This window comes from Macaca thibetana, chromosome 6, assembly GCF_024542745.1.
Source record: "Macaca thibetana thibetana isolate TM-01 chromosome 6, ASM2454274v1, whole genome shotgun sequence".
Classification (NCBI taxonomy): domain Eukaryota; kingdom Metazoa; phylum Chordata; class Mammalia; order Primates; family Cercopithecidae; genus Macaca; species Macaca thibetana.
The window spans coordinates 57,982,521-57,997,662 of NC_065583.1; the positions used below are offsets into that span (position 1 = coordinate 57,982,521).

Here is a 15,142-nt window from a genome sequence, read left to right on the forward strand (position 1 = left end):
AATAATGAAATTCATTGACCCTTTGAGCCACCTCAGGGAATCACATACGAGTAAGAAGAGGCTAAGAAAATAAATCTGGTAATGGTACAGAAATGGTAGGACAATTTTCTAATAGTGCCTTAATTGTTGCACTGAGCAAAACACTTGCACACATACACACAAACTTAAAAACATATGAACATATATAGATATGTACAAAATATAGTTTGTGTTATGCAAATAGAATATAATTTGCTTGGTTAGCTTTTCTAACTATATGAATTGAGGTCATAAAAATTTTTACAATTTAGATACCCTTACCTCTAAGTCCTTCACCCTAGACTTTTATAGATCTACTCAAATAAGTCTACCACACATCACTGAAAATTCCATAAACTACAAAAGTCTACAAAAGTACTTGATTATATAATTTAAATTACCTCTAAAATTTAATGGTGAGAAAGACTTGAGAGCTCATAAGATTTAACTTTTAGAATTCAAATCAAGAAAGAATAGAATCCAGAGTACAGAATCAGTTGATTAAATATATACATTAAGAAAAATGCAAATTTGATAAAATTGCAAATTATTCAGGTGAAAATATGTAAAGAAAAAATAAAAATATAAAAAAAATTCTAAATAGAAATGTACTGAGATAACATTTGTTATCTCACTTACTTTAAGCTTTTAGATTACCTAAAACTAACGTTTTAAAAGACAATACGAGACGCAGCAATCTTTCCCTATTTCTACAATATACATAAATGATTAAAATTTACGGGGCAATGGAGGGCTGAGTACATATAAGTAGCTGTCTCTAAGTGTATAAAAAAGGTGAAAAGAAATCATAAATAAGGGAGTGCTTTAAATTTATCTAAAAAGGCACACAATTTATTGACGGGAGTATTAAACATTTGTCATCAAAATTTCCATCTCATATTTTTTATAAGTACAAACAAAACATGCTATTATAAAAATTAGGGTCATGTTTATTTGAACAATTAATCAGAAAGTATATTCTGAGTACTAAGGATGAAAAAAGATATTTAACTGATTAAGTTTAAAGGAGGCAAAGTCAATGAATGGGAAAAAATACAAAAATGTTCCATTAATTAAAGCATTAAAAAGACTGATCTTATTATTGGAAAGTCAAGTTTAATACCTATTTCAAGCATAATACTGTTTGTTTTTCTAATCTCCTGTATGACTTAAATACTGTTGCATATAGTTGCAAAAATGAACAAAGGAAAAATCTTGGTATTCCTGATGGTCTTTCTAGACCACGTTAATTTTGGCTTTTCTAGTTAAATAACAAAGGAATAGAATTATGGCTAGAGAAGTTCAGCAACAAATTTTCCATTAAGATATGAAATCATGCCATGAGTTCCAAAAAAAAGGGTTAGTTGTATAAATCTGGGTAATAATCACTCATGCAAAAATCAGAAAATACCTGTACCGAGCCACCATGTCTGTCTGCTGCAAGGTGAGCTCTCAAATGGTGGGGATTTGCCTGCTGGGAGTCCCAAGCTGCCCTGTGGTCTGCCGACTGCCATTTATTAAATGCATATGGCATGCATGGAAGAAGAAAAACCCAATATGTTAAACATCTTATCCTCATAATATATAAAACAAATGTATAAAAGGAAATTTAAAATACCCTTACTATTCTGAATCACGGTGCAGTTATCTTTGTATACAGAATGTGGAGTGATTTTAGCTAAGTTGTCAAATTGTGTAATGATCAACAATAAAAATAAAATAGAACCATAAAATTTTAGAAGTAAAAATACCTTAGAAATCACAGACTCTACCCTCTGGCTTTATAAATGAACTAACAAAGAACCAGAAAGGTAAAAATGCCATGACCAAGACAGAACTCCAAATAAATCATGGGCATGCTAGAAGCCCACCCACTATATTTTTACACAGTAGAGGTCATCACTGGTTTTCTGATGAGGAGCTATTTCTAGCAAGGTACAAATGATAGCCCTTAAGTAACTGTACCTGAGATTCTAAAAATATTTTCTCTCTTGCTTAGTCCCCCATTTCTGATTGTGAGAATAATATGAGAAAACAGAAAAGTTCATTGAAAAGGGAGAAGCACTATACAGAATACTATCAGAATATGACAAAACAAACATTTTTTTTTCTAAGTGATAATCCTATACATATGAATCTCTTTGCTTCCTTGATCTCCTTTTATCTGGTTCAAATTAAGGAATCCATATCTATGAAATAATCTGAAAACTCTTGATGTTTTTAGATCCCTTGGCAAATCTGCATGGCAATAACCAGTAAAATTCATAATCTACCAGTAAAATTAAGACTAGTTTCTTAATAGGGGTCAACTTCTGTTTCAGGAAAATGTGGACAACACTAATAAAAAGTAGGGAGAAGAATATACTACTTAAGCTTTATTACATGTGTGGTTCTGAATTAGCTGCTTTATATTTTATCGTATTTTGAGGTAAATATTATCATCCCCTTTTACTGATGAAGACAGTGAGACATTAAGCACTTCCCTACAGTCACAGACCTAGCAAGGAGTACAAGAGGAATTCCAACTCAGAGCCTAATGCTCTTCCAGTAATACTACCCAGCTCCTTACCAAAATTAAATACATTCTAAAGCCTTCAGTACTCTTTTCTTTCTTTCTTTCTTTTTCAAACAAAGTCATGAAAATCTTGCCACAAAGTGCCAAGCATATTGGAGTATAGGGACCCTCCAGCATATTGTTGGCCAGAGCAACCTTAAGGGGAGAGATGTAAAATTCAAGTAGACACATGAATAAATGTTCTGGCACTAAGCTTCCTAAATTGTACACTGCAAAATTACATACTCTGTGGCATAAAGTATGTCATCAAAACAATGATAGTTCTATAATGTCTTTTCATTAAACCCTCCAAATTCATAACCAGAATTAAGCAGATTTGTAGCTTAAGTTAAAATCAATCAGATGAAGTCAAGTCTAGAAAAGATTAAAGAATAAAAATGATGCTAAAATTGAGACAAATATCTAGGGCAATCAGCAATATTTTGGGGTCGTGGAACTCTCTAAGAATATAGTAAGAGCTACACATTCTCTCCTGAAAATAAATAATTACAGGTACCCCACAATTTCAGGATCCCCTCAACTTAAATTTATCATTTGTCTAGGGGAATTACGAGGTTTAAGTCATTTGAAATAATCTTTCTTCCTCTGGGATTGTGAACTGTGGGTTTCTCGTAGAACTTAAGCTGCTTAGTGGTCTAGAGATATTTAAGAAGAGTTATTTTTAGATATACAACTTTTCTATCATGATGAAAATCTGTATATTCACATCCCAAATTCAATATATAAGGCTATCCTAAAGAATTGCCTACAAATTATATATACACATATATATACATATATACATACATATACATATATATACATACATATACATATATACACACACACACATATATACACCCTACATTTAGTGCAACAAAAACTGGACAAATGAAACATGGTTCCCACTCTCAGTGAGCTTACAATCTAGTTAGCAAGACATGTCTGAAACATGTAGAAAACTAAAAGTCTAAAATATTAGATTTGTAATTTAATTCAACAATAGAGGAATTTCACTTATTATAATACCTAACAGCTCAAGTAGAGAATTTCTAGGAATACCATATTAATCTTCTTCCAAGTACATTCAAGGAATTAACTCTGGTTTATAAAACACATACTAAGTCTCAACTTCTGAGCCATTTCTTTCTTTATACAGAATCTTTTCACAGCACTCCAGCTGTCAACTAATTTTAATTTATATATGAAGTAATTTATGTATGAGATGCTTTATAGTACCAATTTTTCTAAGTCAAAAATGTAATATTAATCTTTTAAAATTGGCCATGATTTACAGCATAATATTGTTAAACACTCCCTAAAATGTAGCATTTTATTTTGCTATGATTTTTAACAAGTGTTGTTCTTTCTTTTGATTTTCATCCTGTTTTTATCTTTAATCTTCACTTAAACTTTGATGGGATAAACAATATAAAAGTAAAAAAGGATGGCACGCTATCCTTCTCCAGAAAGGATTGTAACAGAAAATTTCTAGCCACTCCTTAACTCAGCGTGATAGCAAAATTTTTAAGTCAAAGATGTCTTCAATAAAACTTTCTTACCAAAAAAAAAGAGAAAGAGAGAGAGAGAGAGAGAAATTAAAACACTGCCCAAAATTTCAACAGCTTTCCATTCCTTTACCTGGCCAGGAAACATGAACTCTCTACTTGATCAACTTCTATGCCTTATCTCAGACTGACTCTCTACTCCCTCTCTAATCCATCTCTACCTACTCTCTGCTCCAAACAAATTGAACCGCTTGCTATTCCTCAAATTCTCTATTTTTAAACTTCTGCTTCATATTTTATATTATTCACTCTCCCCAAAATGCCCTTATTTCTTCATTTCCCTTTAAAAATTCCATTCATTCTCTGGGTTTGTGTCAAAAGTTACCTTTTCCATAAAATCTTCATAGAGCCCCACATATGATCTCCTCCATGGCACTTTATTAGTGCTTTGTATAATATAACTTATTCTCTTTTTAAATATAGTTATTTCTGTATTTATTATAATAATAACAGTAACAGCAGACACAGAGTTTTGATTGAATGAAAGCTTACTGTATGCTATAAATTAACATGTATTATTTCCATTTTATAGATGAGGAAACTGAGGCTTTGAGAGATTAACTTATTTGCCCATGGTCAAACCATATCCATGTATGCCTGATTCTAGAGAACTCAGTGAGCTCGTAGCTACAATACTGCTTTTAGTCACTGGTGACAAAATCATTCTTAAAGGTTATATATTCTTCTTTACTTCTGAATTTCTGTAATGTGTAGAATAGTAGCTTTACAATAGCAGAAATTCAATAAATAATTTACTGAACTAAACTACAGTTAGAAAGATCAAGTGCTATTACAATTCATTCCAATAGGGTATCCAAATACTCCCATTCTAACAGAATATCAAATGTTGCTCAGTTTACACTAATTTGTACCATTAATTAGGGATTTATGATTAAACATTTTAATGCTATTATTAAACTAATAAACAGTGAAAATTAAGAGAAAATAGTTTATCTATTAAAAATATGTATTTTCAATCCTTCAGTATGTTTTATCTATTGAAGAAAAAAGTGTATGTTTCAATCATGAAAGGAAGATATTTCATATCTAAAGGGCAGCAAACCTGGTTTTTGGATTGTTGCATCTTATCTCTGTGTTGATGTGCTTCTCTGTTTGATGACAGAGCAGGATCTTGCTGAACTGCACCCACTGGAGTAGGCTACAATACAATAACAATTGGTATCAATACATTCTATTTCAGAAATCTTATTTAAAATCATTTATTTATCTGCTTAAAAGAATTAAGGAAAAAACAAAAGACTGTTAAATAAACTAAGGCTTTAAGTAAAGGCATCATTGTCAAAATAGGTTGTTAAAGCTAAGAAGATAAAGCAAAGAGAATATACCTAGTTTTTAAAGTGTTTTTAAAATATTTAAATTCTTTATAAAGTACTTATTTGTACATCTACAAAAGATCTTCTAATGCTGCCATCACTTTTAGGTTACATTTTCATATCAAAATGATAAAAATGTGTATGTTTATGCCTCTCATTTCCAAAGCAAATGTATAAATAGAATAAATTTTCAAGAAAATTAGAAGAATTTTTAAAAACTATTAAAATTGCTTATTTCCAATATTTTGACTTGAAGAGACTTATACAAATTTTAATTTTCATCAAGGTATTAAAGTATTAAATTAATCATGAGAATATTACACAAAAAGTTATTAAGAACTAAATCAGGACGGAAGTTAAAAGTAACTCTTCATGCTAAAATGCAAAGAATCCAGATGTAGGGCTTTCGAGAAACTCAAAGAATACTAGTACGGCGCTACCTGCAGAAACGTTCTTTAAAAAACAATAAAATGAATCCTTTAAAACAACTATTTGTTCTCCACTCTTTTCAACTGAAGATACCGTACTATTAAAAAGACAACAGATACTATAAATAATATTTTATTATGTAGAATACTCACCAACTGTTTACCAATCCAGTCATATTCATAATCAAACATATATCCTTTTCGATCAAACAAGTCAGTAAAAAGCTTTCTTAAGTAGTCATAGTCTGGTTTTTCAAAAAAATCTAGCCTTCTTACATAACGAAGATATGTTGCCATTTCTTCTAGAAATAATATAAAAATTATTTGGACTATTCTTTTCTTTAATACTCAATAATAAAATTAAGTATCTAAAAGCACATTGTATTATATAAAAACACTTGAAAAGTAACAAAATTATATTTCAATTTAAATTTTTCTAAGTTAAATTACAACAAAATAAAAAAAGAGGAAAAGAAGGAAGGGTATATAGACACAAGAAAAATGAGAGGTTTAGTTTAACAACCACAATTTTTGCTTCATTTCATTAGGAAAAGCTAAAATTTTTATTTTTATAAGATTATTTTTAATATTTGGCAGTATGAGAAGTTGAATAAGCAGTTTAATAATGCATGATTAATCACAAAGCATCATATTCAGTTTACAAATTTAAAATTTTTTTTAAAATACTGGTGAGAACTGATTTATATGAAAGCGTCTGTATTGGCCTGCTGGATTTCCTTTAAAATCAGTGACATATACCAACTAACTAACAGAGAATTCAAATTCCTAACCTTGGTTTTGAGCAGTATTCTAACCAATCAAGCTAACAAAGGAAAGCTAAAACAAATCTCAAAAACATAACACAAGAGCACAGTGTAAGTCTTCTCTTAATTTCCAGTCAGATATTTAACAATTATTTGGCAATATATAAATCTCTGCATGCTATTGTAATTCCCAAATGTATTATATAAGTATTTTTAAGGGTAATACTTTTCAGAAGGAAAAGAAAAACAAAAAAAAATATATATATATATATATAAAAAATAGGCAAAATGGTGAGCAATTAGTAAAGCAGGGCATTTCACCATCACGACAGGGCACAGAAAATCACTACAGTAAGAGATGGTAAGTTACACCTAGCATTCACAGGCAGCCCCAGACAGTAGGAAAAAGATCACACCCAGCACAATGAGGCAATAAAAGTGGTATGCAGTGGCCTTCTTTATGTAGTGACTCTCCCACTATTCCACTTTCTAGCTAAATACCTGGCCAATTTAATTCGGCAACCCCATTTTCCCACTTTTATATAGGCTTCCTTAATGACAACTATCCTATCTGCCTACACCTAAACAGCTAGTACTATTAACCGATATTTTAAAAAATCTACTTCTAGATATTACAGCAAGAAAGGAAAATATATGAAGTTTGCTGTCAATGAATAATATAAACAAGCTTGAGAAAGAGCTACTTTCGTTATGTTGATGATAATATCATTATTACATTAATAATGCCAGCATTATACAGGAGAACCAGGGAATACTAAAGTGAGATAGGAATTCAGTATGTTATCTTCAAATTTAGTTCTCTTTTCACTTAATGTGGCTGCACAAATAAATCACAGTCGTTACTTTAATATACTAACAAGTTATTCTTATTCCTTAATTGATTTAGAAACCTTAAGTAAATTTTTGTTGGCTTGAGTTGCCATAAATCTACTTGAAAGCAAAATTATTTTCATAAATGCATACAGCTCCCCAATAAAAAATTAGCACAAGGCCGGGCGCGGTGGCTCAAGCCTGTAATCCCAGCACTTTGGGAGGCCGAGACGGGCGGATCACGAGGTCAGGAGATCGAGACCATCCTGGCTAACACGGTGAAACCCCGTCTTTACTAAAAAATACAAAAAAAAAAAAAAACCAGCCGGGCGAGGTGGCGGGCGCCTGTAGTCCCAGCTACTCGGGTGGCTGAGACAGGAGAATGGCATAAACTTGGGAGGTGGAGCTTGCAGTGAGGTGAGATCCGGCCACTGCACTCCAGTCTGGGCGATAGAGCGAGACTCCGTCTCAAAAAAAAAAAAAAATTAGCACAAAACTAGTGAGGTCAGTAAGGTTTTACTGGCCTTACTTAATTTAAGTAAGTTTAATTTGAAAACTAAACCAAATCATACTTCATATACCTCCTTTGAGCTTGACATTGAGACCCAAATGACTAACACTGTATACCAAAACTTTGTAACTGGCATTTCTTAGCAAAAATTTTAACTTATTAAAAGTATATCACTAAAGAAAATATTACTTCAGCTGGTACTGATCAACACTATTAACAGATAGGATTTTCTTCTATTAATACCATTTGCAAAGCAAAGGTACAAAGTGTTCCTGTGGGTTCGGCATCAAATGCTGACATCCTTTAAATCATATTTTTAGCTCTTTTTTTTTTAAGGCATAGAAAAAAAATTTATAAACTTAAGCAATAAAAATTAGCATTTCTTGTTTTCTGTATATAATGCATCAACCTCACATTATTCATTACCTGGAAAATTTTCACATAATACTTCTATTGGTGTAGCCCGTTTTGTATCTCCAATTTTCTGATACCTCTCTTTTAATGTGTCAGCCTAAAACAGAAAAAAAAAAATCTTGAGACTGTGGTAATTTAAAAATTATTTAGCTGGGGTAGCCTGTAATCCCAGAGCTTTGGAAGGCCAAGGCAGAAGGAATGATTGAGCCCAGGAGTTTGAGACCAGCCTGGGCAACACAGTGAGCCCTGATGCCTACTTACAAAATAAAATGTTAAAATATGAAAATTGTTTACTTGGAAGAGAGGACCTTAATATCTTCATATTTCGTGAAATTCAATAAAGAAACACAAAAACAATTACCTTTAAGCCTTGCCAAGGAAGACTGCCTCTCAGAAAGTACATGAACATATGACCTAAAGCTTCTAAATCATCTCTTCTACTTTGTTCTGAAATACAAAAGAAATATAAATTTCACTTTTCTCTAACAGTTAAGGATGGAAGAATGGAGAGTTTGTTCTTTCATTATGTATAAATTAATTTTCAAAAGTTCAACATATAAATACAAAATACAGATATAGTACCTATAAGTGATAAATTATATCTATATAATGTTTTTACATTAAGATTATTGTGCATCTTTAAAATATTCCTTTATAATTTTTAGATGCTGTTAGAGATTTATTTTTCTGCTTAGATATCTATTCATGGAAGTACAGGTCAAGGGGAAAAGAGTTCCATGGTCAATCAGAGTCACTATATACTATAGCTCTGTCTTAAAGATTCAGAAGGTAACATATTAAAACTTCTGAGGAGTCTAGAGTTTAAAATGTTTAACTTTTTCAACCCTGCATTTCCTAAAGTTATATGAGCACAAAACTTCCATGATAAATATTCTCCATTAAATTAAACATGATTATGAGGTATTGTGTTTAATATATTTTAAGAAAAACTTGTGTTTGACACATACCAACCTTAATAACCCCTTCACTATCACCAAAAATACTGCTTGACCAACTGTCATTTTCAAGTTGTTGTAACAAAATGTCATTTAGCATATACGTGAATAAAGATCACAGACAAAGGCTCAGGGAGATGCTTATAAATATTTGTTGACTGAATGATATTTCAATTTTTCTGTCACTGAAGTTAAATACTTAAGATTTCTCAATATTTTAAAATAATACCAAAATGCTAACTATCAATGAGAAAATACTTTAATAAGAGGATGTTTGTTTATGTGCAAGATGTTGTATCCACATCAACAACCATACTATTTAGGCAGTACTCAATGCTTTCAGAAAAGCAAACTTTTGAAAGTATGGATCTAAACTAGGATGAAGGGTCAGAAAAGGTTCTGATTTTTACTGTGTAAACATTCTATACTTGTTGATATGGTTTGGCTGTGTTTACACCCAAATCTCATCTTGAATTCCCATGTGTTGTGAGAGGGACGCAGTGGGAGGTAACTGAATCATGGGGCCAGGTTTTTCCCATGCTGTTCTCATGACAGTGAATAAGTCTTATGAGACCTGATGGTTTTATAAGGAGTTTTCCTGCACAAGCTCTCTCTTTGCCTGCTGCCAGCCACATGAGATGTGACTTGCTCCTCCTTGCCTTCTGCCATGACTGTGAGGCCTCCCCAGCCATGTGGAACTGTAAGTCCATTAAACCTCTTTCTTTTGTAAATTGCCCAGTCTCAGCTATATCTTTATCAGCAGCAGCAGCAGCATGAAAACAGATGAATACACTTGTTTTTAATAACACTTGTTATGATTTAAAGATACTATGTTTGCTTTTATTTAATCCATATATATACTTCCACCAGACTGCAAGTTGAAGAAGTATACATCAAAATTGGTAGTCATTAAGGCTACGAGACTGGAAGACTAGAGAAAAGATTTCAACTTGCCATTTCACAAGCTAAAAATGTAATATAATGGAGAGTTTTTTTTTTTATTTCTTGCACTTTTTGTTATAAAATATAAGTATACGTTATTAAAAATAGCAAATTTTCCAAAATAAGTAGTGGCCTTAAAGTCCCTACATCCACTAATGAAAGTGGGGATGAGAATATGAAAAAAAATGTTACAACTTTTATAACAAAAACTTTACTTCATTAGATTCTGGTAGTCTTAAGGGTATAGTTTGATAAGTTTCAACAACACACACACCTGCATAACTACCACCACAATCAAGAGGCATTTCTAATGCTCCAAAAGGTTTCCTAAAGTCTCTTGCCTATTACTCTCCTCCAACTCCCACAATACCATCAGCCTCAGGCAACCACTTATCTGCCTTCATCACTACAGATTAGACAGGTGCACATGAATGGAATCATACAGTATAGATTTGTGTCCAAATTCTTTCACCTACTAAGTTTTCAGGATTTATCCATGTTGTTATGTACAATTATACCTCATTACTTTTTAATGCTGAGTAGTACATTAAAATGTGTTTATTCATCTGTTGACGGACATTTGAGTAGGTTCCAGTTCGGGGCTATTGTGAATAAAGCTGTTATGAACATTCTTCTTGTACTAGTCTATGTTGACATAGGTTTTCATTTATGTTGGGTTAATATCTAGAAAGTGGATTGCAACATGATGTTGTAAGTATAGGTTTAACTTTATAAAAACCTTCTATACCGTTTTCCAAAGGGATTGTGTCATTTCACATTTCTACCAGCAATGTATGAGAGTTTCAGTTGTTTCATAACCTGTCCAACCTTTAGTATGGTCTTCTAAATTTTAGCCATGCTAGTGGCTATGAAGTATAAGCAGTAATAAATCCTTTCAGAAAAGCAAACTTCAAAGTATGGATTAACTGACTGAACTTGCATTTCACTGGTGACTAAAGTTGAACTTTATTTCATGCGTTTGCCCATTTAATAAATTGGGTTGTCTTATTAAACAGTTGTAATAGCTCCTTGTATATTCTGGATACAAGTTATTTTCAGATATGTTTTGCCAATGCCTTTTCCCTTCAAGAAAACAGTTTGCTATTTTTTTGTTTCCTTAAAAGTAGGTTTAAAAGAAATTTTACATTTTGATGAAGTCCAATTTATCAGGGTTTTTTTCCTCTTATTTTTTATACTTTTTGATGTCCAATCTAGGAAATCTCTACTCACAGGACCACAAAGATCTTCTCCTGTTTTTTCTTCTAGAAATTTTATAGTTATGGTTCCTACATTTTAACCTATTATTCATTTTGAAGTAATTTTTTTTTTTTTTGCTTTTCGTGTGGAGTAAGGATTTAGATTTATTTTTTTCAAATTGATATCTAGCTACTCTCGTATAGTTTCTCGGCAAAACTATCCTTTCCCCTCAAGTTGCTTTTGCACCATTCTCAAAATTCAATCAACCATCTATGTATAAGTCTATTTCAGACTCTGTATTCTGACCAACTTATCTTTATCTGCCTTCATATCAGTACCACCCCAAATAAACAGAAAGACAAAATAATGACAAATGAGGAAATCAATGACCAGACAATGACCAATGGACAATCAGTAATGAAAACCGATGAAAACAAAAGCTCAATAAAATCATTAATCTTCTTAGCAGGCTAAAAGAAAGAAACACAAATTTCCAATAACAGAAGAAACAGAGGAGGCATCAGAACAGATCCCACAGATATTAAAAGAATGATAAAAGGGTACTACGAAACAATACAATAAATTAAACAACTTATATGAAATGGACAAATATCTTGAAAGCTACTAATAACTAAAACTGCCTCAAGAAGAAAATGTAAATAGCTCTGCATCAATTAAAGAAATTAAATTTATTATTTAAAAACTTCCCAAAATACAATCCAGATAGCATCGCTACTGAATCCTATTAAACAGTTAAGGAATAATACCAATTCTACACAAACTCGGGATTAGAAGAGTTCCCAACTCACTGCATTACCCTGTTACCAACAACAGATAAAGACATTACAATTAAAGGAAACTACAAGAAATATTCCTCATAAACACAGACACAAAATCCTTAAAAAGATAATACCTCATGACTAAGTAAGGCTCATCCTAGGAATGTAGGTTTGGTTTAACTTTTAAAAATCAATCAATATAATTCACCAAATTAATAGAATAAAATATAAATCATGTCATCATCTCAGATACCGAAAAAGCACTTGACAAAATTCAACATGTATTAATGATTTTTAAAAACTCTCAGCAAACTAGGAACTACAGGGCAACTTCATCCTGACAACAACTATGAAAAATGTCAACTAACATAATTCTTAAATGATAAAAGTCACTCCTAAGATCGGGAACGAACAAAGATATCCACTCTTACCCTTTCTATTCAGTATTGTACTGGAAGTTCTTGCCAGTACAAAGAAGCAAAGAAAACAAAATTAACAGATATTCAGATTGGAAATGAAGAAATAAAACTATTGCTCTCTGCAGACAACAGGATTGTATATGTAGAAAAATCTAAATAATCTACAAAAGGTCTATTACAACTAGTAGGTGAGTTTTAGTAAGGTTACAGGATATAAGGTTAATATATAAAAATCAACTGGGGCCAGGCTCGGTGGCTCACACCTGTAATTTCAGCACTTTGGGGAGGTCGAGGCAGGAGGATAGCCTGAGACCAGGAGTTCAACACTAGCTTGAGCAACACAGAGAAACCTCAACTTTACGAAAAAGAATTTTTTTTTAATTAGCTGGTGACTGGGTGTGTTGGCATGCACCTATAGTCCCAGCTACTAGGGAGGCTGAGCTGGGAGGATTTTTTGAGCCTAGGAGGATGAGGCTGCAGGGAGCCATGGTTGCACCATTGCATTCCAGCCTGGGCAACAGAGCAAGACCCTGTCTCTACAAAATAAAAATAAAAATCAACTGGATTTCTATACTCACAACGAGTAAGTGAAAATTGAATTTTAAAACCAATACCTTTACAACAGCATCAAAAAACACGAAATATGTAGGGATACATTTATCAATGTATATGCAAGACATATATTATATGCATATAATATATATACTATATATGCATATAGTTTAAAGAACTTAAAATACAGTACAGTAGGGATACATTTATCAGTGTATATGCAAGACATATATTATATGCATATAGTTTAAGAAACTTAAAATACAGTACAAGTAAAAGTATGCTGAGCCCTACAGTAAGACTTTGTTAAGGAGAGAAACTCAATATAAAAGGCAAGTCCTCTTTGAATTCTATCCAAGAGGAGCTTTAGTCACATAGTGCTAATAAGCCATGGTCATAAGGTGATCTCGCCTACATGGTTCTATCAGAGAACAGTATTAGTCTCATAACCCACAAAGCATTTCAAAATTCAAGCCATAAATATTAGCTAGTAAAATAAATCTACTACTGAAACTCAGTCTGAAATGCTCTTTACCCTCATAATTCCTCTCTTTGTGTTCTTTCACCAAATGACATATCTGGAAATAAATATTACCATGTAGTAAGTTATAGAAATCACAGGAAGGCTTTCATTTCGAAACACAGTAACTCAAGAACACCCCCTAGGGTCTTTAGTAGTTCTTTTACAGGAAAAAAATCTCCCAACAGTAATCTGGCCCTTATTAAACCCTGTTCATATTTTTTAAAGCACTTAACTACAAAGGCCTGTTTGAAAACGAATGTTTTTCCACAAGGCCAAGAATCATTATAAGAACTCTTGCCATGAGCACCTAAAGAAACCAGAAAGTCATTATTTTTCTTTACAATAGGTTTCATTAAAGATTCTTTTAAAAAGGTCTTGAAACCAATTTAAAAAGGTACACAGTCAATTAAAATTTTCCTCTTCAGGAATATATGTACCATACAAAATAATCAACACGTATTAAGAGTCCGTGTCCATGCTTTATATACACTATCTTTTAAAATTACAGCTACACTGAAAACAGTTATTTGTAATCCCAAATAAGGAAAGTAAAGCTCAGAAAGATTAAGTGACTACTTCAAAACTAGGTACCTAATAAGTGAAGGGCAAGATTTCAGCCCAGTTGTCTACATTTCTTTCATTTTCGAAAGCATTTCATCACTTAATCAAATGTTGGCTGGAAACCTTCTGCAATGTTTTTCTATTTAAAAATTCTACCCTTAATATCTCAACATTATTTATTTTTCTTTTTTTAAATCTGATTTCATTACTCACTTGCCTAGCACTGTTTCCATTTCAATTGAAATTTCAATTCAATTTTCAACAGAAAAATATTCCCTATTTCGTTAACTCAAATTTATCGACGCTTCACATAGAAACAGGAAATTTTCTATGACACATGCATATATTTGCAAAAATAAACTTACTACTGCATTTTCTAACATAATGAAAAACAATGAGGCCAAAAGACATGTTGGCTAAGCTAAGTAGGGACATGAGAAGACAAAAAAGACAGCTCAAACAACAAAAATTATCCCTGAAGAAAGTTTAAATCATTTCTTATAAGTAAAAAAAAAAAGATACACATTATCTACTACAAGGAAGTAAAAGGTTCACTTCATATTTCCTTCTTAAATATTAAAAGTTACTTTAGTTGGCACTACCCTAAAAAAAAAAACAAAAATACATCTTCCTCAAGATTCATTGAGCTCTGTTTTCAAAATTATATAACAAGGATTTTGAAAAAAAAAAAAAAAAAGAGGGAGAACACAAACCTAAAAAGGAAAAGAACAAAACACAATCATGCAAGACAATACACAGCAACAGTTCACTAAACACCGAATCTAGTAATA

At 31.9% G+C, this 15,142-nt stretch overlaps 1 protein-coding gene across 12 annotated transcripts in view; it reads right to left on the bottom strand.

Moving 5' to 3' along the window:
- Nucleotides 1-15,142, bottom strand: part of CSNK1G3 (casein kinase 1 gamma 3) — a 105,424-nt gene that overhangs the window by 20,386 nt on the left and 69,896 nt on the right. For 5 of the 12 annotated variants that reach the window (XM_050795546.1, XM_050795549.1, XM_050795547.1 and 2 more), the window contains exons 7-11: nt 8,784-8,869; nt 8,435-8,519; nt 6,056-6,204; nt 5,204-5,299; nt 1,430-1,525 (exon numbers count right to left, since the gene is read on the bottom strand). In XM_050795546.1, coding sequence (XP_050651503.1) covers nt 1,430-1,525; nt 5,204-5,299; nt 6,056-6,204; nt 8,435-8,519; nt 8,784-8,869 — 512 coding nt within the window. The remainder of the gene's footprint in view (nt 1-1,429; nt 1,526-5,203; nt 5,300-6,055; nt 6,205-8,434; nt 8,520-8,783; nt 8,870-15,142) is intronic. The other 7 variants (XM_050795554.1, XM_050795551.1, XM_050795556.1 and 4 more) reach the window with 4 other exon arrangements.